The sequence below is a fragment of the Oryctolagus cuniculus genome, chromosome 3 (genome assembly GCF_964237555.1).
Source record: "Oryctolagus cuniculus chromosome 3, mOryCun1.1, whole genome shotgun sequence".
Taxonomy (NCBI): domain Eukaryota; kingdom Metazoa; phylum Chordata; class Mammalia; order Lagomorpha; family Leporidae; genus Oryctolagus; species Oryctolagus cuniculus.
Genome location: NC_091434.1, coordinates 66,818,566 through 66,844,010, shown reverse-complemented (window position 1 = coordinate 66,844,010; position 25,445 = coordinate 66,818,566). Strand labels below are relative to the sequence as shown.

The 25,445-nt window shown below is 52.1% G+C and overlaps 3 protein-coding genes and 1 long non-coding RNA gene across 6 annotated transcripts in view; 3 read left to right on the top strand and 1 right to left on the bottom strand.

Moving 5' to 3' along the window:
* Positions 1 to 1,368: 1,368 nt before the first annotated feature.
* LOC103348778 (uncharacterized) lies at positions 1,369 to 3,265 on the top strand. The gene is made up of 3 exons (XR_011387583.1): positions 1,369 to 1,966; positions 2,193 to 2,689; positions 2,905 to 3,265. It is a non-coding gene; the product is annotated as an uncharacterized lncRNA (long non-coding RNA).
* A 3,006-nt stretch (positions 3,266 to 6,271) lies between these two features.
* On the top strand, positions 6,272 to 12,002 carry SP9 (Sp9 transcription factor). 2 transcript variants are annotated; one of them, XM_051848502.2, is made up of 2 exons: positions 6,272 to 8,048; positions 9,386 to 12,002. In XM_051848502.2, exon 2 carries the CDS (start codon positions 9,419 to 9,421, stop codon positions 10,826 to 10,828), a length of 1,410 nt encoding a protein of 469 aa, XP_051704462.1. In that variant the 5' UTR covers positions 6,272 to 8,048; positions 9,386 to 9,418; the 3' UTR covers positions 10,829 to 12,002. The 2 variants fall into 2 exon arrangements, with proteins under 2 accessions (XP_051704462.1, XP_051704461.1); XM_051848501.2 differs by lacking the exon at positions 6,272 to 8,048 and adding an exon at positions 8,283 to 8,439.
* A 1,431-nt stretch (positions 12,003 to 13,433) lies between these two features.
* Positions 13,434 to 17,315, top strand: LOC138848869 (collagen alpha-1(III) chain-like). Its single transcript, XM_070069877.1, has 5 exons — positions 13,434 to 14,014; positions 14,167 to 14,404; positions 14,694 to 15,317; positions 15,399 to 15,726; positions 16,459 to 17,315. Exons 1-5 carry the CDS (start codon positions 13,434 to 13,436, stop codon positions 17,313 to 17,315), a joined length of 2,628 nt encoding a protein of 875 aa, XP_069925978.1.
* A 2,886-nt stretch (positions 17,316 to 20,201) lies between these two features.
* CIR1 (corepressor interacting with RBPJ, CIR1) overlaps positions 20,202 to 25,445 on the bottom strand; it is a 44,056-nt gene continuing 38,812 nt past the window's right edge. For both annotated transcript variants that reach the window (XM_070070674.1, XM_002712296.5), the window contains 3 exons: positions 23,705 to 23,811; positions 22,732 to 22,817; positions 20,202 to 21,245 (listed from right to left, as the gene is read on the bottom strand). In XM_070070674.1, the coding sequence (XP_069926775.1) occupies positions 20,531 to 21,245; positions 22,732 to 22,817; positions 23,705 to 23,811 (908 nt within the window). In that variant the 3' untranslated portion in view covers positions 20,202 to 20,530. The remainder of the gene's footprint in view (positions 21,246 to 22,731; positions 22,818 to 23,704; positions 23,812 to 25,445) is intronic.

Genomic DNA, 25,445 nt, shown 5'->3' with positions numbered 1-25,445 from the left:
CAAGCGGAGGGTCAGCTCTTTGGGCCCCACTCCAAGACGTCGGGAGGGGCCAGGTTCCCTCCGCAGCCCCTTGGAAGAATCCCAGCTCACCCCTTCCCGGCGGAGGCCCAGAGGCCCTCAATCCGGGGCCGCTCCCCGCGCCCAGCTGCTGCGAGGAGGGCACCGCCCCTCCCTAGACCCGCCCACCCCTTCTGCGAATCCTGATCCTCTCCCAAGGTCCTCTTAATTAGGAGACAATAGCTGTTTAAGGAGAAGGGCCCAGAGCCTTGGCACGGCGCGCCCGAGCGCAGCACTCTCGGGAGTTCCCCACCCCCACCCGCAGGGAACTCCGCGGCTCCGAGCTGCGGCGGGGAGAGGCAGCAGGCACGCGGGGGCCGGGGCGTCGGGAGCACCCGGCAACCCGCCTCCGCGACCCCGCCCCCAGCCCTCCCGCCCGGGGGCACCCGGGGGTGGGAACCGCCCTCCTCGCTGTGGCAAATTTGGGGGGGAGGGGTTTCCAAGTGGTAGGGAGAGGGCGCAGAGAGCGGGATCCCGCCTCTAGGAAGTCAGGGGCATCCCTAGTCCGGTTTCAGGCCCGGGCGTCCGCTACGCGCTCCGTCTAGGGCACGAGCCGGACGCCTGGTGGCATAGCCACCAAATCCTTTTCTGGCCCCGAAGGAGACGACCCTCAGTCCCTCAGAGGGTGGAGAATCCTCGCGTTCTTTTCCTCCGGCTCCCCGGGGACGGGGAAGAGATGTGGAATTAGGCTGGAGTGAATGTTCCGCGTGCTCTGTAATTACGCACACACTGAAATCTTCACCGTTGACTTAAGTTACTTGGCGCTGCGAGGGCTGGGGCCCTGCATATTGATTAAACGCAGCCTCTATTTACCTAAACAATAAATGTAGAGATTAGCAACGTTCACTTGATCACAATGATGGGGTTGACAATTAAGGGGCAATGCATCCCAGATGTAACAGAGCCTATGGGAGGCGTAGAGGAGGCTTCTTGGAGAGGGGCGCTCGGGGGCTGCGGCTGCGGAGATGCAGAGATACCGAGCGGGGTGCGGAGCAGGAAGCGGCAAGGGAGCTCTGCGGGAGGTGGAGGGGAGGCCGCTGGCCACCCGGTGGGGAAGCTCGCAGCTGGCTTTGAACACCCCCTGCTCCCGGGGAAGCACCTGGAGCTGGCGCCTGCCTCCCCGCGGCAGTGTCACCCCCTTGTTGATCCCTGGCTACGACGGAGTTTGGGCGGCGCTGGCCTGTGCCAGGTAAGTGTGGCTGTGCCGTCAGAGTACATTCTGCGTGGGGGTCAGAGGAAGCCAAGGGAGGCGCACGTGTCTGAAGTGTGCCGGACCTCCCTCTAGCCCCTCGACCCCCCCCCCCCGCCATTTAATACTCCCAGAGCCGGTAGGGTTGGAGGGTTTCCATCTGGACCTGGGAAGGGTATCTATTTGACATCACAGTGTATGGCAGGGTTGGCTAACCCTGCAACCTTGGGCTCCAGAGTGGCTGAGACCAAGAAAGCTTGGCCATGTGGGCACAGGGCAGGCCTGTTCTCGGGGAAGTCTCGGGGCGCTGGGGTCTTGGAACTGGCCCTGTTTCTCAGCCTCCCAGTGCGCCGGAAGGCCGGGAGAAGCGAAGTCAGAAATCAAGAGAGGGGACGTAGCGAGGAAGGACAGATGAGCGCAGCTGGCTGTGAGCAGCAGAGTCGCCATCCACCTGGGAGGCTTTGCAGATCCTGGGCCCTCGTCGCAGACGGGCTGCAAAAGACACATGCGTGGTGTTTATTCGCTCTTTCTCTCTTCCCTCTGCGTCCCATTATCAGCCCGCAAAGCTTCCGATCCCACATTTAGACACAAACAAAAGGATTCGTCCCAGACACCCATGAACAAGCCAGGACGAAGTCCTTTCCCGCCAAACCGCTGAGGCCAGGAAGAGAAACGGCGCCTGCCCAGGCTCTGGGCGCGGGAGCCGGGAGAAGACGGGTGGTGAGAGGACCGGAGAGAAGGCGGCAGGGAGGAGGGGGGAGAGGGCTGGGGTCGAGAAGAGGAAGGAGGGACCGCAGGGCAGGGTCGCCTGCGCCCTGCCCGGGGTTCTTCCACAGCCTGCCCCTTCCCCCGTGACGGAGCTGCGGGCAGACTCGGAAGGAGGAGGTCAGACAAAGGGGACCTCCCCCCCTGGGACGGGTGAAATGCGTCTGTCCTCCCCTCGCAGGCTCCGGGGACACTGGCGGCAGTGTCCTTGTCATGGGAAGCCTGCAGCTCCTGCAGCCGAGGAGGCGACTCCGGACGGACGCCGGGCCCTGCGGGAGGGCTGGACCGGTTCTGATCGAGCCTTCGCGTGGTAGAGGAGCGGAAGGAATCTTCCGCGCAAGGACCTCGGACCCCGGCTCCGGCCTGTGTCACGCCTCAGACTTCAAGGGCTCAGGGATCTGGGTTCCCGCCGTAGGAGGAGGCCATGAGGGTCCCCAGCACTCGGCTAAACCAGCCTGCGAGGCGGGTCCGCTCTCCGGAACAGCCCCGGGGAAGAAGAGAGAAGGGGGCATCAGGGCCGCTGCGGGCGGGGTCTTCCCTCGGCCCGGGCAGGGTGGTCCCGGTGGCCGCCTGCTGCCCCTCCCCGCCTTCTTAGGAAGCCGAGAGAGGGGCGAAGCACTTGCATCTCGCCACCCACCGGACAAGCCGGGGAAGCTGTGGCTCTGCAAAGTTTTCTAAGTAAATCAGATCTTAGCTATGGTGAACGGAGGCTGGGCCCTGCTCTTCCCCGCGAGGGTGCTGCGAATGTAAAAGAAGTGGAGTCTCCCCCCCCCCCCATCCCTCCCGCTTTCTTTTTCTTCCCCGCGTGAATCAGCCCTATAAATCATTCGCATTGTTTAAGGTACATTGATCAATCTAATGGCTTGTAATAGGCTCCTAATTGCCACTTGCAGAATCCTGCAGGCTCACGTTTCAAGAGGAAAGGTCCTCAGTTCCAGCCAAGTCCACCGTGAGCTGCAGTCCGGGCGGCTGCGGAACCCAGGCGGAGCGCGGGCAGCCCCTGACGGCGGTCTCAGCGCCTCGGGGACGGGAGGGGAGGGAATGCTCCCGGCAGCATTTACTATTCACACACACACACACACACGCAACCTCGCCTCCAAATCAGTAATTCATTAATGAGCAAAGCCCGCGCTGCAATTTATTGATTATCGTGGACTGAGGATCATTAACGTGAAACACGAAGCCTTCCTTATTGCATCCCTGATGTGTGAATGTACAGTAAAAAACTTAGTCACAAACTGATATGCTTCGAGTTCTGTATTTTCTTTTTATTTCTAGTAGGACAACATTGGGAGTTATGACAGGAAATAATATGGAGGGGAGGGAAGGGGGTGTTACATGGAAGGAAGAAAAGGCAAAGTTTCTGCAGTATGGACTCCTGGAGGTGGGTATGCCTGCACTGCTCAGCATCCCGTAGGCAGCGCCTTCTGCAAGCTCGGGGCAGGGGAGGCAAGAGTTCTGGAGGCTTCCTCCAGAGATGACTGGCCAAAGGGTAAAACTGAGGCCACGGTAGAGTGCTTTTGCTGGCTTTCCTCAGGATTAGTTCAAGGTATCTTTGATGTCTCTCCACGTCTGTAGGGACTGGCTTGGATAACCATGTGCATCATTGTGGAAGAGATGCTCTTAGAGGAGACAACTAACACTGACCACCATTTTTGCTTAGGTCCAAGCCCACTCTGGTGGCTGGTGAGGAAGGGGAGGAAGATACATCCTCAAGCCGAATAGCCCCCCTCCATAGTTTCCGAGTAATGCAGTAAACAAATCTATGATGCTGTTGAATAATCTTCCAATAATTGCAGTCATTAAAATCATCACACAATCTACAGTCACCTTCCTTCCTTTGACACACCAGAGGCTTCCCTTTAATTGTGAATGCATTTTTGGCTCAGATAAACAGATCAAGGAAAGCTTAAAATATATGTCCCAGACACATCTAGCAGCAGAAAATTAGTTGTGTAGCAAACATTTGGACTGTACTTAATAGAAGAGGGGTTTTTCAATTTCTCCAGCAGACCCTACAGAGCAAGAAAGATTTGCATCTGCTACCACCTCTAACTAGTAGAGGCACCTTTGGAATAGAAAAAAAAATGAAAGTCCTATTGGTTTATTGATTCTTCCTGGCCTTTTTATTTGCAAAGGTTGAGCTAGAATGAGGGCATTCTAGAGCAAGTATTAAATAAAAGCTCAACAGAAACTGTGAGAGAGTTTCTCACTTTTCAATTAATTTTCTTGATCTATTTGATCTCAACACTCGAGCTTTTAAAAACATAAATATGTGTTAACAGTAAAAGGTTCCCTTCTAATCAAAACTGCATTTTATTTTCACCCACAACTGCCAAGCTCCATCTGTTCAAAGCAGTCACCCCACTCAACAGGCTCCAGGAATGAGACTGGTTTTCCTTGGCCCTAGCCCGTGGCAGGCGATGGTGATACACAGGGACAGTTTTGTTTTTTTTTAAGCTCCAGTTATTAATGTAGCTCCCCAACTCCCAAACCGAGCTGACCTGATAATCACTGCTCTAGTGTGGATCATGCAAATGAAAAGCATAATTAATTGCACAAATGATTCAAAAAGGAAGCTCTGTGGCTTAGCAAATCAGTAAATAAAGGCAGGTGGGAGGACAGGTCAGATAAGCGCATTTTAGGAGCCCCTGCCCCTCCCTCCCCCACCCCCCTACCCGCACCCCTACGCCGGTGTCCCAGGCATTGACTGCAGCCAGCCAGGCCTGGAGAGAACCTTGCCTTCTCCTCCCCCCCCCCCCCCCCCCCGCCACCTCCGCTCCCGCCCAGATCCTCGAGGCGCCCCAACTCCACCTCCCCTCCCCCCCCAACCCCGTGCTGCGCGTCTGCTGCTAAACTCTGCGCTTGGTCAAAGCTCCCGGGAGACCGAGCCACCACCTAATACCTAACCAGCTACCGGATCGAGTTATTCAGAAAATAACTGGCCCCCGGTCGCCGCCCTGCTTCGAGCATCAGGGGAAGCTTTTCCTGTGCGGCTGAGGAGCGCCAATCCTCCCGATCAGCGCTAATGACGGAATTGTTCCTCGGCTTTGCCGGCTAAACACAGCAACTTGAGCAGTTGCTCAGATCAAAGCTCTCGGGAGAGGCAAGATGGGAGAAACAATATTTGTTCAAAGGAAGTGAACTCTTCCCTTTAATTGCCCTATTCGTCTTTATTAGGATTCGCGTTGAATTTTGCCAAAAAATATTTGATTTAACCATAGTGTATTTACGATGTAAATATATTCCGAGATGAAAACGTCACGGATCAATTGTAAAGGACCCGGATACATAATTTTAAAAAATCAGTTTCAGTGTATATGAGGTTCTCACCCCACTTTCGCTGCTCAGTCAGATTTGTTTATGCAGAATCGACATTTAATAGTGCTAATTGCACTCCAGTTAAATTGCCCTGATTGCAGAAAGGGAAGCAATTTTCGTGCTCTCTGTCTGGGTTTGGAAGAAATTGTTTTATATTCACCTCTTTATAAAGAAGTGGAGATAAGGCACCGGGGCCTTTGCACAAATTGCACTTAGGGGCTGACTGGCAGCATTCAGGCGCTATAATAGAGCATTATTTGGCCGTTTTTGAATAATGTAAAGCGTTTGCTGAAAGCTATTCTCCTGAAAATTGCTTTAACTTTTAAAAGGGTGATGATTCACTCCAAACCAGGCCTTTGTTACATTGTCATTATTTCCCCAAATGTTTTAACAGTCAGCTCAACACTTTAGCATAACACATTGATCTTTGTTTAAAAACTAGATTTTTTAGAGGATGGGGGGAAAATCTGTCAGAAAAAAAAAAAAAACTGGACTTCCTGGGAAAGATTTCCTTGGGGTCCCACCCTGGATCGAGGTGGCCTGGGTGTCGGCCCGCGTTGGCCCGGCAGGTTTCCCGAACTTGCGCGGCGGCCCCTGTGAGCCCAACGCAGTCCGGCGTTGCCCACGTCCGGCGTCTGACAGCTGGGACTCGGCGGGAGACTGCGGCGGGCGGGCCGGGCGCCGGGAGCCCGGGGTGCCTTCGAGAGCCGCCCTCTGGGTCACCAGTGCTAAGTGGCTTTTCGGATTGTCGTATTTATTACTTCGTCAGGTTTCCTTAAGAGGGTGTGCTGGGGGTGGGGGAGGAGGTGGTCGGTGAAACCTCGGCGCCTCTGCTCCCGGGGCTGCACCGGGTGAGTCGGCAACGCCTCGCTGCCACCTCACAATCCCTCTATTAGTAAATCGACGCGGAGACTCCGCGGGAAGCTGGGGACCCGCTCTCCTTCCAGGGCGGCAGTCACCTGTTGGGAACGGCTCCTGGGTCCCCCTGCCGGGCTTTCCGGTTCTTCCACGAGGCCCGATTTCCACCTCGCGTCCCCTGGGGAGTTTTCACACCTCCGCCCCCTCCGATCTCCAGTGCGGCGGAAAAGGAAGGGCACGGCGCTCCGTGCAGAGATGCACGGTTCTTCTCGCTCTCCTCTCTTCTCCCTTTTCTCGGTCACAATTTCCTTGGTGCCTTTGCCACCTTAACCCAAAAAAGAAAAGAAAGCATTCTGAGCAGAGGTATTCTAACGAAAAACAAAGCGACCCACATGGCCCTTCCCGCCCGCGGCGTGCCCCTGGTTGCGAGCAGCCTCCGAGTCAGGGCTGAAGAGAAGCTCCACGGTGGTCGTACTTTTGGGCCGAGAGATCTTGCAGAGGAGGAAACGCCGGGGCACACTTCTATGTCCTCCTCACTTGCTCCCCCTCCTCGACCCGTCTTTTGCACTCGAGCATTTAGGGTTGATTGATTGTGTGTGTATATACGGAGACATACATGATGATATATATGTACACACACACACACCAGGTTTGGAGAGTTCGGTGCTGCATGACAACCAGTACCGAGGTCTGCCCCAGGGCGCTGGTATTCCTGGTGCAAAAGCAGCTCCAGGCTTCCCCGGAGAAGAAAGAGAAAGCGGAGCCCAGAAACACTAGCTAGCTTAGCGCTTGCTGAGGGACTCGAGGACACGCCCTTGTCTGTCCGGGGACGCCTCTTTTCACGCCGACCAGGTCTGGGGGAGACTTCAGGATGCTTCCTGCCTGCGGAAGGTGGAGGCGCCCAAATGTGGCTTGGCCCCGGGCCCTGGCTGGTGCAGGGCCGGCAGGGGTTCCCTCAGCACCTTTGCAAAAGCAGGGTGCAGCGCCGGGCTCCTGTAGGCCCTAGAGGTCTGCAGTGGGAGTGGGGCCCGCAAACTCGACTCCGGGATGCCAGGCGACACGCACATCTTCCCTGGGTTAAACAAACAGCAGAGCAAGCTGCAGCTTCAGCGGGGGTGGCGGCGGGGGCGGACGCCGCTCGAGCGGGTCTCTGTTTCCAAAGTTGTTACAATGTGAAAATAAGCGGCTTCGTGCAGCGTGTTGTATGGGTTGATGCCTCCCACCCCCATGCCAGCCCCCAGCTAAAACCCGTCAGATAATCAGCACGTCCCACTGTTTAGTCATATTTGACAACTGGGTTAACCTGGTATCTAGGCGCTGGCGAAACCGTACAAAGGGTGCCCTCAATTACCACCAAAAGCTGCTGGCGTGAGTGGCACTTGTATTACCCCCCGGGTCAGAGGCCAGAGCGACAATTAGGAAGTCACTTCGACCGCTGTGTGGGGGAGGGGTGGAGGGAGGCTGCAGGCCCCGGGCCCTCCCGGCGAATCTGTGGGTGTAGACCTGTGCGGAGAGGCCCACTTCCCTCCTCTCGGAATTGTCCCTTCGCGCCCCCTCCTCATTGTGACTCAGAGGAACGCTGAACCTAGTGAGAACAAGGACCTGGGTCGAAGACGATCGACACCGGTAAAATCACGAGACGGAATGACGGATACGAACTGAAGTTGTGCCTCGCAGCCCGGAGCAGGGACACACAAAGTGAGCGTTGACATCTCCCTGTCCACCTGGCCCCCTCCCCTGCCAGCGCCTCCTTTCCCACAAGTGGCGAGTGCAGAACCATCGGCCCTGACTTGCAACATCCCGGGGGCTGTTCCGGGGGGCTCGCGGCTCCATCTCGACGGCACTTAAACCTGGCTTGGTGCGTGAGTGTGTGTAAATTTTTAATTGCACTGTAATTTTTTCCGTCCCCAGCTCCCCCCTCCGGTCCTCGCTAGCAGACTTGACTGGCACGCGCCAGCAGCCCGGGCTCGGGCCCCTCGGCACGTCTGATTGGCTGCGGGGCCGCTCCCGTCGACTGGGCCTGCGCCCTCATTGGGCGAGAGGCGCAGCCAGCGGCACTTCAAAGCGGGTGCTCCTCGCACTTAGGCTGAGTTTAGCCGGCGGGAGCCCGGAGTCCGCTCGGCGCGAGCGCGGGGACGCCGGAGCCGTGCGGGACCCGAGCCATTTTGCCGAGCAGCCGCCAGGCTCAGCCCCGCTCCTGGCCCCGCCACGCAGCCCAGAGACCTGCTATGGCCACGTCTATACTCGGGGTAAGTCGCAAGCGCGGCAACGCATTTGCTTGTTTCGACTGCAGTCATTTTTCGTTATGGCTTCTCGGGGTCTGCGGCTGCCAAGAAACTGTTGCTGTTGGGCTGCAAGCTCCAGCTCCTTTCAGCACTTTCCACATTTCCGGGACTGATTTCTAAGTAAGTAGAACCCAGGAGATGTGTGCAAGAAAAGGATTTCTTAAGCAAGTCCCTTGTCCTTTGGTTTTAGAAAAAAGCCAGAGGCTTCTTCCCCCATCCCCCCCCCCTTGCTTTGGGGGATTGTTGCAATTACGCGACAGTGGTATTTCCAGAAAACAGCCTTAATCGTCTTGCAGTCTGTGTAGTCACGTTAATAAACATTTACGTTTCCGCGGCTCGCCAGTTCTCCCGTGACTTTGAAATCCGTCGCTGGGCTGCTTATCCTCGGAATATTTCCATCACCAGCGTGTAAATGTGTAAACATTAAAACCAGCGTTTTCCACTCTAAAAGCAGCGAGTCGTAGCCACCCCTGGGAGGAGTGCGCCGAGTCTCGAGGGTCTCCGGGCCGCGTTAGCGGCGGCCCGCGCCCCGGAAGCACGGTGCTGTGTTTACCTTCACGCTTCGCCCGGAAGGGTGCCTGGGGGGCTCCTGGCGGAGGCGCGGGTTAACGGCGACAGCGCAAGTGCGGGTCTAGGCAGGGCGAGTAGGGACAGAGGAGGCGTCCTAGATCCGCAGCCTCGCCAAACAACAACTTTGCGGCGCCCGGACCTTCGCGCTCGGGATCGCCTCTGCCCCGCGCCGGCCGTGGCGCCGCCTCTGCGAGCGCGTGGTTCTGAGGCGCGAGCCCGGGAGCCACGGCACCCCGGGGACCAGTCGCGGGGGAACCGGGCTGCTCACGGGTGCGCTTTGTGTCTTCCCCCACTTTCTCCTGCCCTCCTCCTCCTCGCTCCCTCCCTCCCCCTACTCCAGGAAGAGCCGCGCTTCGGAACCACCCCGTTGGCCATGCTGGCGGCGACCTGCAACAAGATCGGCAACACGAGCCCGCTGACGACGCTGCCGGAGTCGAGCGCCTTCGCCAAAGGCGGCTTCCACCCCTGGAAGCGCTCCTCGTCCAGCTGCAACCTCGGCTCCAGCCTCTCGGGCTTCGCGGTGGCCACGGGCGGCCGCGGCTCGGGCGGCCTGGCGGGCGGCTCGGGCGCCGCCAACAGCGCCTTCTGCCTGGCCTCCACGTCGCCCACGTCGTCCGCCTTCAGCAGCGACTACGGAGGCCTCTTCTCCAACTCGGCGGCGGCGGCGGCGGCGGCGGCCGGGGTGTCCCCGCAGGAGGCGGGTGGCCAGTCGGCCTTCATCTCCAAGGTGCACACGACGGCGGCCGACGGCCTCTATTCCCGCGTGGGGATGGCGCACCCGTACGAGTCTTGGTACAAGTCAGGCTTCCACTCGACGCTGGCGGCGGGCGAGGTGACCAACGGCGCAGCGTCGTCGTGGTGGGACGTGCACAGCAGCCCGGGGTCGTGGCTGGAGGTGCAGAACCCTGCTGGGGGGCTGCAGAGCTCGCTGCACTCGGGCGCCCCCCAGGCCTCGCTGCACTCGCAGCTGGGCACCTACAACCCCGACTTCAGCTCGCTCACGCACTCGGCCTTCAGCTCCACGGGCCTCGGCTCCTCGGCCGCCGCCGCCTCGCACCTGCTCTCCACCAGCCAGCACCTGCTGGCCCAGGACGGCTTCAAGCCGGTGCTGCCCTCCTACTCGGACTCAAGCGCCGCGGTGGCCGCCGCCGCCGCCAGCGCCATGATCTCGGGCGCCGCTGCCGCGGCCGCCGGGGGGAGCTCGGCGCGCTCCGCCCGCCGGTACTCCGGCCGCGCCACCTGCGACTGCCCCAACTGCCAGGAGGCGGAGCGGCTGGGCCCGGCCGGCGCGAGCCTGCGGCGCAAGGGCCTGCACAGCTGCCACATCCCGGGCTGCGGCAAGGTGTACGGCAAGACGTCGCACCTGAAGGCGCACCTGCGCTGGCACACGGGCGAGCGGCCCTTCGTGTGCAACTGGCTCTTCTGCGGCAAGCGCTTCACGCGCTCGGACGAGCTGCAGCGGCACCTGCGGACTCACACGGGCGAGAAGCGCTTCGCCTGTCCGGTGTGCAACAAGCGCTTCATGCGCAGCGACCACCTGAGCAAACACATTAAGACGCACAACGGGGGCGGCGGGGGCAAAAAGGGCAGCGACAGTGACACGGACGCCAGCAACCTGGAGACGCCCCGCTCCGAGTCCCCCGACCTCATCCTGCACGACTCCGGCGTCAGTGCCGCCCGGGCGGCGGCGGCGGCAGCGGCTGCGGCGGCTGCGGCGGCGGCGGCGGCAGCGGCCGCCTCTGCGGGAGGCAAGGAAGCCACGTCTGGCCCCAACGACTCTTAGAGGCCAGACCCTAGGCGCGAGCGAGCCAACAGAGACACCGAGAGCGATCGAGAGGTTCCAAGGGCGAGCCAGCGGGGGACGAGAGGGCAGGGGCTCCAGGGAAGCCCCCCGGGCCCGGGCTGCGCGCGAGGTGGAGCCACGCGGGGCTCCGGGGCCGTGGCTCGCCCGCCGCGCCAGGAGCTTCTCTCTGCCGTCCGCGCCCAGATGAGAATCGAACGCGTGGTCCCGAAACAAAGCGAACCGTCCTCCGACAGCACCACTTTTTAAAAACTACACACGCAAAGACACACACTCACGCACACGCACCCCTGGAGACCCGCAAGCACGAGCGCGCCCACTCACACACACACACTCCGCTCACACAGGCGTCCCGAGCGAAGAGCGAGACCCGGGAACGCTTAGTCCTGCGCCTGGCCCGCGCCGCCCTCCTGTTCCCCGGTGCGAGCACCGAGCCAGCGCCCAGCCAAGGACCACCGGAACATTCGCAAACGGACGGGACCCGAAACAAACAGACCCTTTGTGCGGATTATACTATATATAAGATGCTCCAAGTCCTGCTTGATGTCTACTTGCGATACTTTTTTTTTTCCTAAAAAGGGAAGCATAAAAAAAGGCTTAAGGTGAGAAATTAAACTGGAAGTCTAGCGACAGTTTCTCTGTATTTCATAACATCTGTATAAATAGGGTTCAAAAGATTGTGTTCTCTTTTATTTTCTTGTAAATGTTCATTCGAATAGAGGGTTTTTTTTGGTGAATTCCTGAAATTCAGGAAGTTTTTTTTTTAATTTTCTGATGCACTTTGTGAAAGTCAGTATATATGTAAAAGATATTTAAAATGTTGAGTTATCATTCCACTCAAACACGTAAGTTAAGGTCATCTAAAGAAATTAAATGCGTTTATCTGTATGAAGAAAATCTTGACATCATATTTTCATTTTGGTATTATTAAAGGACTCTGAACACTTCCTTTCCACCCCCTCCTCAATAACCTTCACGTGGGTCGACTTTTTTTTGTTGTTGTTGGGGGAAAAAATTCCCTTTATGTTAGTTGTAGGTAATGTAAAGTTTATGTGGGTTATAAAAGCCATAATACATATACGTTTTTGAGAAGTCAAAATTATTTATTTGTATATCAACAGCGTAAATTAAATTGGGTTATAAGAACGTGTAGTTGTATTCCTTGATGGGAGGGCTCGGAAAGGTGACATCTAGAACTCTGAAAACCTCAGAGGCCTTGGCAGCCTTAACTGGGGAGGGTCCTACTCCTCCCGGTGGGTTTGTTTGTTTAAATCGCTTTTTAAAAAACAATCTGTAAAAGGAAAAAAGCTTTTTCGAAAGAAGTCTTCTGGCTCCCAAGGCCCTCTACGTTGGGAGGCTACTCGGGGGAATAAATCGCTCGAGTCAATACCCGGAAAAGACATTTCATGCCTAAATGAAAATCTTGTTAAATGTTATTAATTTTGACTTAGAGCACACAGCAGCCCCCTGTGCCTTGTATTCCCTTATTAGGGATTCATGTCTTATCAAATATCTAATTAATCTCCTAGACATCATTTGTTCTGGCCAACTTTATCTCAGCTGGTCCACGGGGAAAACTCCAAATATTCTCTGTGACAAAGCTCCCTTGAAGATCTTTTTAATTGTCTAAATTAACTGCACCAAATTTGCATGTCAAACGTAAAGGGCAACCTGAGATAAAATGTAAACGTTTTAAAAGCCCCCAAACTAAGCACTTGATTTGATAACTAGGCTTTTTAATGTTATGGACGACAACTGCTCCTTTCCTTTTCAAAGACGGCTGATCTATGCAAATAGTGAATTGGAAATGGCTAGTCCCCGCGCCAGCAAATGGCCCTCGCAGGTTATTTGAATATCAGTGGCGCTGCTTCTGAAAAGGTTCAAGGATGCTCTCTGACTTCTTTGTGATTACTCAGTGCGGCGTCTTATTCTGAAGAAAAAAACTCAGGAATAATTAAAGGCTGGGATCAGGCCTGGGAACACATTTGGGACAGGAATCTCATTTAGACAGTCTCTTTCAAAATAAGGCACAGTTAAATTGACCAGAAGGCAATTATTGAAATGAAAATTATTTTCACTCTCTTTGTCTTCTGACCACCAACTTAACAGCCTCGGTTTGAAAGAGGGAGAAGGGAGGGAGAGAGAAAAGAGAAATTGGTAAATGAGATAATTTCGCAATTCGAGAAAAAAATTAATTTAGAAAATAAAGTACATATTCATAGGATAGAAATATTTCTAAAAGGCTTCCCACACAATAGGAAAAACACAAGCGAAGTCAGCACCAACAGATTTTCTTTTTCTTTCTCGATGACCGTCCGTCTAGGGAACTTGAGTGAAGGTTTTGATTCTCAGGAGAGAAAAAAATCACTAGCAGTCAACAAAACGTTTTTTCCCCACTCTGCTCGGAGAAGCCAAGCGGCAAAGTGGCGAAGGAACAGAACGAGGGTCCCCAGCGGGGCGTCGGCGGCCCGGGGTGCGGTGGCTTCTGAACCCTCTCCTCCCTCTGGGCGCTCGCCGCAGCCTGCGCGGCCCTGCTCTTCTTCCTCAAGTTTCGTCTCACTTTCGCCATTTTCTGTCTCCGCTTGGAATGTTCGTGACCGGGGCTCCCCCACCCGCGCCTGCACGCGCCTTCCGGCTCGCGCCGGGCCTCCGTGGAGTTTCGCGGGGGACGCCGCGCGCTGGAGGTCCGGAGGGTGCTCGGCGCGTTCGGGGGCGCGGGCTGCGCCGCGGGGCCGAGGCTGTGTTGGGCTGCGGGGAGCGAGGGCGCCCGGGCGTCCGGCCCAGGCCGCTTTGTTTCCCGGGGATAATAAAGGGCAGATCAAAGGGCCTGGCCGCGCAGGTCCCGCCGGCCGCGCGGCTCCCTCCGCAGGCCAGTGATCAAGGCCTCTGGCCCGCGGGTCAGCGGACGTCCATCACCGCGGCTCCCGGGGCGGCGGGCGGCGGCCGGGCCCGGCGTTCAGCCGGGGTGGGAGGGGGGGACCCGAGCGCGCCAAACCCGAACCGCAGGGCAGCGGGGCCCCGCCCGCGGCCGAAACCCACGGAAGAAACCGACCCCTGGGCCCACCCCATGCCGCCCTCCGGCCCTGGGCGCCCCTGGGTCTCGCGGAACCTCGACCCGAGCTGGCGACCACCGGCTGAGGCCGAGCAAATTGGAGAGAACCCCTCCAAGTGAGGACCGAGTGTGGTCCCCATCGGAGGTGGGGCCGCGCCTCCCCAGGGCCCCCTCGGCGGGGCCTCTCAGGCTGCGGCCTGGAGGCCCGGGTGGGGTGCGGGAATCGCGATTTCGTTTTGGCGGGTGCCTCCCGCGCCTCGCCCTCTAGCTTCCTGGCAGCCCAGGAGCGAACGCCCCGCGCCGTCTCGGCCCCCTCACACCCTCCCTGGCTTCCTTTCCTGACGCTGCTTTGCCGCCTTGGACCCTACCTGACGAGGAAGCGGAAAATGTGTTCTTTCCTCCAGGGGCGGGCGTGGGGGGTGGGGGGGAACAACATTATTCTGATGCGATTAGAGTGTGCACCTGGACGGCGTGTCTGGCCATTCCGTCACGTCGTTGCAAGTCTAGTAAAATTGAATTTCTTTTTATTCAGACGGAAACTTTATTTATTTTAACTCTAATCTTGTTTGCATCTATTATCTGTATTCACCAAGGCTCTCTTCCACTACAAAAATGCAGATGAAGTAAATCTCACATAAATCCCGCCCATTTGTGTAATTGGTATACTAAGTGTTTATTTTAAGTGAGAATAATTTAGCTACAAATTTTCTTAAGGAATAACATTCTTAACACATTAAAAAAACTGAAAACTCTGATTTGCTTTTATGTTTGACAGTAGCTCTTGATTCCCCGAAGAGGAGCGCGGCGAGTGCGGCTCGCGGGCGCCATCTAGAGCTTCGAAGCGGGAAGGCCGCGCTGTCGGCCCGGCCCGCGGCCACTCGAGCGCAGCCCGGCGCCCGCCCTTGGCCACTGCGAGCAGGCCACGGCCAAGCGGACCGGCGAGGGTTTGTGTTCGCGCGGGCACCGGGCCACGCTGCTGGCGGGCACAGCTCAGAAGCGGCTCCCCAGGACGGAGGTCGTTTCTGGAACGTGCAAGCCGAACACCCAAACAAAAACAAACGAAATGAAGTCCTGCTCGGCCCTGGTCGCAGGACGGTCGCTCGTAACGTCCTCTACAAGGCGACTCCAGGGTCTTCCCACTCGGAGTTGGCATCGCCGAGCGCCGAGGACCCGGGACGGGGCCCGGCAGTGCGCGCAGCGTGGACCCGGGATCCGAGGGCCTCGCGGAGTGGAGCAGGCGCCGGGCCCTCCCCACCACAGGCCCCTCGGAGGAGCGGGGCGAGGCACCCGCGGCGCGGCCGCCGGACTCGGGCACGGCCGCAGAGGCCTGTCGCCCTGTCCTCCCGACGGCCACCTCGGCCCGGGCCCCCGGGCGGCGGCGGCGGCGAGAAACCCCCAGCCCCCAACCCCGACCGAAGGGTGCGCACCCTTCCCGACACACTCTGACGCCTTTTGCCTCCCCCTCTCCCTCCGAGACCTCTCAGCTGAAATGGGTGACAGCTGGGGGCGCCGGCCAGCTCGCTCTCGGTGCGTCGGCCTCCCCGGCGCCCCGTCCCTCCTCGCCCGGGCCCACCCACTTCCCCACCCCCACCCCGGCCCGCAGAGGTCTTGCGAGGTCTTCCTCCCATCCTTTCTGGCTGCCCCCCGACCCGCTCCCCGCATTTATTGTATTTTAATGTTAAAAGCGACACCTTCGAACCCCGCGCCCGGGACGGCGGAGGAGCCGGCGCCCGCGGCCGCGAGAGCCCGGCCGAGGCTCCAAGCTACCCGGCCTGGAGGCGGCGGACCGCGACGAGTTCCCCGGTTCTCTCAGCCACCTTTGCGGCGGGTAACTGGGCTGGGTTTGTATTTGCTGTTTTAATACAAACCCCGCCGCACTGCCTATTTCAAAGATGTGCTAATTACTACTTGGATAGCAGGGCGCAAAGTCCTTGTCCATTTCCCAGTACAAAGTAGGTTGCTAGAAAATTTGAAATTGCCTTTCAGCCTAAAGCTGCCTTACCTGAATGTCATAATTACAGTAATTATGTACATCCAAATTACATGCTAATTAAATTAGAATCAAATCGTTCTAAATCGAAATCAAATGAGGTAGTGAAGAATTAATCAATGACAACATAAATAGAGAGCTTCCTTCAGAGATATTTATTGTAACGATCCAAGGAGGGATTTGATCTGAAAAAGTCACCTGTTTATTTACTTTCAAATTAGTAATCAGTTATTATCCCTTCTCCATAATTTTAACCGTTCGGTGTTACCCCCACCCCACCCCCTTCCAGACGCTGGAGTTTATGGAAATACGTGTGAGGTAAACACATACAGACATGCCTGCCCCATATATTATTGATATAAATATGTGCGAGGTGTTCCTAACTCCTGGTGAGGACGACTTTCCGGAACGTCCGTGGGGACACGGCCCTCCAGGGACCCGGGGAGGCGCAGCACCTGAGCACTGTTGGGTTTTCCAAGACGCTTGCACTCTCCCTTTGGGAATTAATCCTGAGGATTTTGCACTGTTTTGCAGGCATCTGAGCACTTCTGGGCTATCCGTTTATAAAAGAAATCGCAGAGTCACAGGGTGTCTCCCCCAATCGCGGATTGCTGGCGGGCGTTCACGTTTTCACGGATGCCTCGGGAGTCAGAGGTGAGGACCGGAGGCCCGGAGCGCGCGCCTCACCTGTGGCTCGCGAGCCGCCGCGGACGCTGGCTTCCCGGAGCCCCGAGGGCGAGGCGCCCTGCGGCCCGCGCCGCGGAAACGCGCCCGAGGCCGGGCGAGCTCGGGCGGGAGCTGGCAGGCAGGCGAGGGCCCGCGGCGGCCCCGGCGCGCCGAGCCCCGGGCCTCAGCTCCTGCCTGGGCAGCCTGAGAATTTCTCCGGGCGGGCTTCGGGCCGCCCCGCGGGGCCAGGGGCCGTGCGGAAAGCCAACTCGGACTCTCTGCCCGTGGGTAGGGAGTCGAGCGGCCTCGTCGCGCGGGAGGCGCATGTTCTGGGAAGGGAGTGTGCCCCCCGGAGTCTCAGCCTCTCCCTTTGGGGCTCTGGGGTGTGCTCAAAAGGGGGCCTGACGCGCGTCTGGAAGGAACCCGCCGGAGGACGCGGGGTGGCGTCTCCTCGGGGGCACGGGCTCCTTCGGGAGCCGTCCTTGGCTCGCTCTGGCCAGTCCCCGAATGCCCCGGCCTCCCCGTTCTCGGGAAGCCCTGGGCACGGAGGGCTTGGGCGTCGGGTGTCTCTGTGGGGTCGCAGGCTCATGGGCCGCAGCAGCCGGCGCGCCCCACCCCGCACCTTGCTTGGTGCCGAATGTGGGGTTCTGGGGCTCGCAGCAGCGCCGCGGAGGGGGGACGGCGGTGGGCGAGGAGGTGTCTGCTTCCCCTCCTGTCGGCGGGAGCCGGGTGTAGAAGGCTCGGTCTCTGGAGGGGAGTGAGGGGGCTCAGTTGCCACCGCTTTTTCCAAACCTTAGAGGCCCCTCCGGTCTTATTTGTTCTTCCCAACTTTTGAAAACGGGTTTCTTCTTTTTTGATCCTGAAAAGCTCGCAAGGCAAGCAGCTAGCGTACGCCTTTCTTTATCTGTTTTCAAGAAGTGCCAACTAGAGCAAAGGTGTTCTTTTCAGAAAACCTAAATGAGATTTTTAAATATCTCTCAGCCGCTGAAGCTAAAAGTGCAGCTTTCTTCCAGGTCCTAAGTGCAGGGTGTGGACGATGTGGCCTCCCTGAGCGGTCTGCGCCAGCGCCGTGGCCCAGCGGCCCGCAGGTCGGGGGCGCGGCCCGGCCCCGTGGACTCAAACTCAGGGGGCTTGGACGCTGTAGCACGCAGAATGCGGGGAGCTTCTCGCCGGGCCACGCCCGCGCCCGGCGCTCCCCGTCGGCGAGCAGCGGCTGGGGGAGAACCTCAAGAAAGGGCGCTCCGAGGCTTTCCCCATGCAAAGCTTTCCCGTGGTTCGGAACAACGTCTCAAGTTCACCTGGCGGGGTAAGCACACCGGCCGCCACGCTGCAGCCACCTCTGCCTGTTTGGGCATTTATTGAAAGAAATTATGACTAATTTACCACTAGACGTTCAGATAAACAAGTCCTAACCTAGCAACCTGATTTTCCTGGCCATTTATAAATCGACAGCACCTCCTACAGGAATTAATTTGCTAGTGTTATGTTAAATGTTAGGCCAGGGGCTAAGAGGCCGGGCCGGGCCAGAGCCTCCAAAATGGGCCCAGGCCTCTCAGTGCGGTTCTAGGCCCAAGGGCAAATAAAAATACTTAGGCGTACTCAGATTTCCATAAAAGAATTTCTCTGTTGAGGGTAAGAGTGATACGTTTCATCAGACTGGTTTTCTAAAACGTCCCACTGGCGAGGACTTTTGTTTGGGTGCTCAGCTCATGGGCTCATCAACCTGGAGGGTTTTTCTGTACTCCTCACCTACTACTAGGCATCCTTTGCATTTCAAGGTTCAGCTCTGGTTTCTACCTTACATTTCAAAATCGAAAGTAGAATTAGATACCCAATATTTTTATTTAGAAAATCACTATCTTTTCTCTGGTATCACTAGAATTTGCAAAGGATGTTAAGGTGGGCTCCTTCACAGCTGTGTGTTACTGTTCTGTGGCTCAGCCTCCTTCTGTTCCTGGAGTTACTACCTTAGAATGCTGGGCCACTGGGCCTGTCCACGACCCTCCGTGACCGAGGCTGAAAGCCAAATAGCAAATCAACATCTTATCTTACCTACCTAACTAGAAATTTTTCTCAGAATTGAAGAGATTATTGGGGCTTTTAGAGCACTTCGTAACTTCTTAACTGTGAAGGCTAATTAAAAGACTAAAAAATATTCTTATTGCCACTTTATACAAAGTTAAAAGTGGACCACGCTTTAATGAGTCAAATGAGAAAAAAATGTAAAATGATAATGTATTTCTTTAATTCATTTTTAATTACAGGATGCATTTCAACATTTCTCTTCGTGAACACTACATTGGTTCAGAAACCCGTTAAGGCAGTAAGTATTGCACAGGTTTTGACATTATAAAAATTATAAAGTCTAAAAAGGTGTAAGGTAGAAAATAATCACTGCAACACTGATGAGCTCAAGGTGTAAATTAGCAGTCTCTATCAATTTGAAATGCACGCTTTTTCTTACGTGAAGGAATCTTTGAGGTGCACTGTTATTAAAGAATACTGTAGAAGGAATTCAACTTCATCTCCTCTCCGACTCTTAAAATCTAAACAAAGAGCTGCTTACATCTTTACTTAGCATCTTTAGCGGGCACTTATGTGTGTGCATAAAGTCTACGTAGGGTGGCCTCACATCTCCTTCACACTTGCTTTCCTATAGGACTTACGAAATCAGCCATCTCATTGGCATTCTTGTATTCACTAGCAGACGTTTTTATTTAAAAAATGGAACCCTAGTAATAAAAATACTCTCTACATGATGTGCGATGTTCTTGGAACTGCATGTTACTTGCGGACTTTTTTTCTAGTTTCCCTTTACCCTACATATTCTTTCAAACACATGGGAAATTCTGTGGCTACATTCAAACATGCTTTATATACTGATACTCATGAAGTATATCTGGTTTGCGGTGTGTTGTGACATTACATGAATGCTTAACCCTCTGGAGAGTTGGGTACCTGTGGTACAAAGGCCACCAGTGATAGGCAGGATGCTTGTCCCTCAGAGATGTACAGAGCCCTAACCCTGGAACCTGTGAATGTTGCACTGCACGGACAGGGGGAATTCAGGTTGCAAGTAAGTTGATCTTAAAAATAGGGAGATCACCCTGGATTCTTCAGATAGGCCTGGTGTAATCAGGGGGTCCTTATAACTGGAAGAGGGCTGCATAATGTCGAAGTGCCAGGGTGATTAGTTGTGAGAAGGACTTGACTTTGCTTTGTTAGCTCTGGAAACGGTGGAAGGCGGCCAGGCGCCAAGGCATGCAGACGGCATCCAGGAGCTGGAATTAATAAACAAGCAGATGTTCCTCTGGAGCCTCCAGGAGGAACACAGGCCAGCTGACACTGCAGTAGCCCAAGGATACGTCAGACTTCTGATCTCCGAAACCGTTCAGATGATGCATTTGTCCTGTTGAGCCTCTGAGGTAATGTGTATGGCAGCACACAAACACATCATCCAAATGTATACCCTGTAGCTTACTCTGTAGAACAAAACACCTGAGGGGAGTTTCAAAGTCTTAAATATTGATCAAGCCACTGTTTAGTTCACACTAGTGAATTCCAACAATGATTGTACTTGGCTTCAAGTAAAAGTCAGTTGTAAAATCACAAATTTGAATTTAAAAAAGAAAATTAAATTATACCCATTCAATGTACTGTCATTCTTTTAATGATATTTCAGAACAAAGAAATGTCACAGAGTTATATGGGGTTTTTATCTGGGACAGGGCTCAAAAAACAGTTACCAATAGAAATTGTTTCTACAGCCCTCAGATTACTTATAAATATTTGCAAAATTCATTCTTACAGTGCACATACAGTTTTATACTTGAAATGACAAGTTACAGAAATGGAAAATTAAAAGTTTTTTTTTTTTCATTAGAAACACATAGCACACAAGTTAGCCCTTGCAAAAGGTACTCAGTGAGAAAATGGAGACGGTTTTGTTTCCAGGTGATTGCCACACACATTCTCTTTATTCTCTACTCCTGCTTCGCCGCTGTGTCACTTTTGTCCGTTTATCTCCTGAGTGCTCTCTCTCTGTGTTTTCTCTGTGTTTATGTGTGCCGTGGCTTCTGGCATCATTTCTTCCACTCCGCTCTTCCCTGGGACTCCACTGTGACTGCCTTCCTGTCTCCTTCTGCTTGTAACCATCAGGACTTCGGCTTCGGCTCCTCCTCCTCTCATCCCTGCTGTGGCCTCTGCTGCTCCCCTCGTGTCTTTCAGATCTTCTCTTTTCTGGGCCATGGTTATGGCTTCTGGCCTTTCTGTCATAATCAGAATGGCCCCGTTTGCTACTCTCCCCAGAATGCTCCTGTTTTAAAAACCCAAGCTTTTCCTTGGCTTTTTCCTTGCTGTGATTGCTAGAAAGTTCTTCATAAAGTTTCCTCTTCTTAGACTTGTCCTTCTCTTCAGAATCATTGCTATTCCCGGAACACCTGTTTTTCTTTCTTTTCTTCTTTTCTCTTTTCTTCCCTTTGCTGTCACTCTCACTCTCACTGCTGCTTTCTGAAGTCTCAGTGGAGGAAGAGGAGGAGGAGGAGGAGGAGGAGGAGGAAGAAGAAGACGAGGAGGAGGAGGAAGAAGAGGATTTGTTTTTATGTTTTTTGTGTTTAGTTCTCTTGTGAAGCTTTTTCTTGTTTCTATCTTTTGTCTTTTTCTTTTTTTTCTTCTCAAGCCGATCCAATTTCCTGTAATAGAGAAGAAAGAGGTGCAGACTGTGAAAAACTGTCCTTTCAGCAACGACGACAGAATTGTCCATAGACAATTTTTAGTTTCTCAGGAGCTACTAAAAATGGTACCCATATCTAAACATGCTATTTACTTTATTAAATGACAAATCATTTTCGTTTTATTCCAGACTTGTATACATGAAGTTTAAACTAAAAAATTAAATGCATTAAGCCAAGTCTCTGAGTATACTTCATCAGAATACTGATGATAGTCATAGTAATGACTATTTTAAAAAGCCATTGTGGGGTAGGTATTTGGTGAGTGCCTCAGTATCAGTCCTGGCTCTGCTTCTGATTGTAGCTTTCTGCTTAATGTGTACAGTGGGAGGCAGCGGGTAAGGGTCTAAGAACTTGGCTCCTTGCCATACATGTGGGAAGCCTGAATAAAGTTCTAGGCTTTTGGCATCAGCCTGGCCTAGCCCTTGTATTTGTGGGCATTTACGGAGTGAACCAATGGATGGAAGATCTATCTCTGTCATCTCTCTCTGCCTTTCAACGAAAAAATTAAAATAAAGAAATAAAATTTAAAAATCACATTGTTAGTAAGCTAGAATTTGAAACGATAGCACTGTAAATAAATGGCCATGTTAGTCTAAAGAAAACCTATGAAAGATCTGTATAACACTAGTTGCACTTATTGCAATCTGAAAATATACAGCTATAATCAGATGAAAAATTAACTTTATATATGACTAAAGTGTGGAAACTAATCAACATTGATTACCAAAATTTAAGAGTACATGCTCCAGAAATTCTGAATAAGAACGTATTTTAAAATTTTGATACTTTGTTATATAAATTACTCACATACTAATTTTCAACAATTATTTAATTCTAAAAATAATTAGGACAACCATATTAAGGCATTCTGAATGCCTAGAGAGCACATCGCAGTCTCTGGCACTGTGAAATCACAGCGTCTTCACTGGCTCTCTCCAAGCACGCTCAGAACTGCACACTGAAGACATCATGAGCTCCCTCTATGGGCTGCAGCGGACATGTCTTAGATTCTTCACTCCAGAGGCCATCTGTTTAACAACATCTGTACTGACCTCGATTTAAGCAATCTTCCAGTATTTCTCATGAAACTGAAAAAAGTTAGAAACTACATGGCCCAAACATACGGGGTCATGTATAATATGAGGAGCAAATACTCATTTTCTGAAAACTGTGTGCAAAAAATATACTAATGTACAAATAAGTCTATTTCCAAATACCATGTTCTAAAAAGTGCAACAGTTTTGTGGTATAATCTGAACATATAACCTGACACTCCTTTTCCTATCACTGAAAAGGAAGATTTGTAATACTATTGCTGAATAATAAACCAATAATTGTGATGACTGGTTTAAGGAACTTCATGAGCTCTTATGATTAGGGTTATATGATGCTATGATGAAACATAAAGAAAAAATAAATCCATTGAATATAAATTCCTAATTACCGGAGAAGCTTCTGTTTTTGTTTGGTTGTTAGAGACTTTAAAAATTCAACTTCTGGGTCTTCTTCACCCTCACTTGCAACGTACTCCTGGTTCAACAAAGACATCATTAAGTTGTTAGATTTTTAAGACAAGTTACTTATCAGATGAGAAAGAAACATTTATAAGTAAGTTTTGTATTAGGAACATATTCATTGTATATAAATGAACATGACTTTTTTTTTTTTTTTTATGAACATGACATTTTTAATTGGGAAGTGAGAGGGAATTTAAACATTTTTCTGTGGTCCGCCTGCACTAGGAGGTTAACATGACTGTTGTCAGCACTGGCAAATTTTATCAGAAACAGGACAATAGAGAAACACAGTTAAAGCCTTATTTATAGCATGACTTCCAATCACTGTCTCTTGAAATGAGACACTTGTTTGTTCAAATATTTCACTGCTGATTTAATGCAATATAAAATCTAAGATAATGAGTCTGATATAGGAAGGTCAAAGAATCCACAAGTTTAACTTCATAATTTCAACAGTACAATATCAAATACATGATAATACTTATATAGCCTTTTCAATGTACCATTTTCTGGATTATGACAGTTGAATTAAGAAGTTTAAAGTCATTTCTATAATTTTTGGGGGGTTTATTTTCATATCCTTCTTTCCACTGATTCTATTTAATGTCAGGGATAAGTTAGCAGGAAGGAGAAAACAACTATCTGATCACCAGTTCAGTTAGGTATTTTATCCACATAAATCCAAGAGGAGCAGTTTCATTTATTAAAATATAGGTTTATAAACAATTTCTCATTTAGGTTAAAATAATAAAGAGGCAAAATCAAAACACATTTTAGGCATTTTCTTTGCTCCATATTTCCTATGGATATATGCATATTGGAAAACATTAAGTAGCAATTCTCAAGCAATCACATTTAGATTTATAGACATTTTCAGCTTACTGATAAAAAGATCATTACCTGTGATGGATCATTTGCGGTCAAGTTTCTCCCCAGTACATTTCGTTTCAGTGCAAACCCACTGTTTCTCATCTCCGCTATTAGCTCCGAGGGGTGCATCGATGGCCCTGTTCACAAAAATCACAGTTTGAATGTATCGTTTATATCTCTCTACCTTTGGCGGACTCCACAGTAGGAATGCAGTTGAAGCTTTGTTAAGTAAAATCACAGCTAAATCAACTCAATAATCTTCTGCTGAGCAAATAATCAGATATGATTTTCTAAAACAGCAGTCTGGAGATTCAGAATAGAAAATAATTGCATTTTTCTTTACGTGCAAGGGGATTCTCTTCTTATGTAACTTTGTCATATTGAAAAAGGTACATTTAGATGTTATCTGGTCGACAGTTTTTAGTATTGAAACAAAACGATAAAAAATTACAATTAAACTTTTAATGGTTATTCTCTCAGTATGAGTTTATTTAAAAGAGATTACTTTTAAAGGTACATGAGCAACTTTATTATCCTAGATGCCAATTCATAATTCCTCACCCTTCTTTATCAAGTATCAATACCGAATACATTGCCATATAGTAGCTCTTATCAAATACTCCACCACTACCACCATGGTAACCTCCGGGCACTGTAGCTAATCTTGCTTATGGACACACTCAAACTTTGGCATTTCGAGCTATGAGTACAAGGTGGTGACATGCAGTTTTACACTGATGATTAATGTCTGTTTTTACTCTTCACAAGCTGCTGTTCCTACTTTTATAAAATTCCAAACTGAAAAGAAAGCTTCATTTGTTCTCTTAATATGGACTAACAATACATAAATTTTAAGAAAACCTATTTTTAAGCCCTGTCCCCTTGTCTCAAACATTAGGTAGAAGAGATTCTTGCTTCATTTGTATATTTTCATTTCACTTTGTTTTCCTGCAGGTAGCAAACTAATGACAACATCTCATGGCAGCTACTTAAAGTTTTTGGCCTAAGTCATCGCCCTGGCTTAAATGAACTACTCTGAGCGCTGGATCTGTACTATAAGAAAGAATAAGACAGTTACTGGAGGCAGATTCATAAGGAAGAGGAAAAGATAAAGAAGCATTCAGAAATGGAATGTAGTTTGTTGATGAAATGCTTTGTCTATTTTATTTTTCTTTTCACTGCTTTACTAATCTTTTACCACTTGTTTGCATGTTCATCTACATATTACCATGCAAAGCAAAAGGTAAGCATATCTGTCTAGCAGTTGTGGCAAAAAAATTTGAAGCGGGGGGGGTCGGCACTATGACACAGTGGCCCAGCAGGTGTACAGCACCAACTGTCATCCCATAAGGGAGCTGGTTCGAGTCCTGGCTGCTCCATTTCCTATCCAGCTCTCTGCTTATGTGCCTAGGAAAGCAGTGGAAGACTGCTCAAGTCCCAGGGCTCCTGCAACCCTGTGGGAGACCAAGAAGAAGCTCCTGGCTTCTGCCTGGTCCAGCCCCAGTTGTTGTGGCCATTTGGGGAGTAAACCAGCAGATAAAAAATATTTTTTTCTCTCTCTCTCTGTCTCCTTCTCTTTCTCTGTAACTCTGCCTTTCAAATAAATAAATAAATCTTTGAGAAAATTCAGTGGGAGAAGTTCAAGCACAGGTTAAACCTTATTGGACTCTCTGAGTTTTACCATTCTATTCATATTACCAAGAACAAGTGAATATCTGCTGTAGATATCTGACTGATATGGAAATGATTAATAGTTTTAAGTGAAGAACAG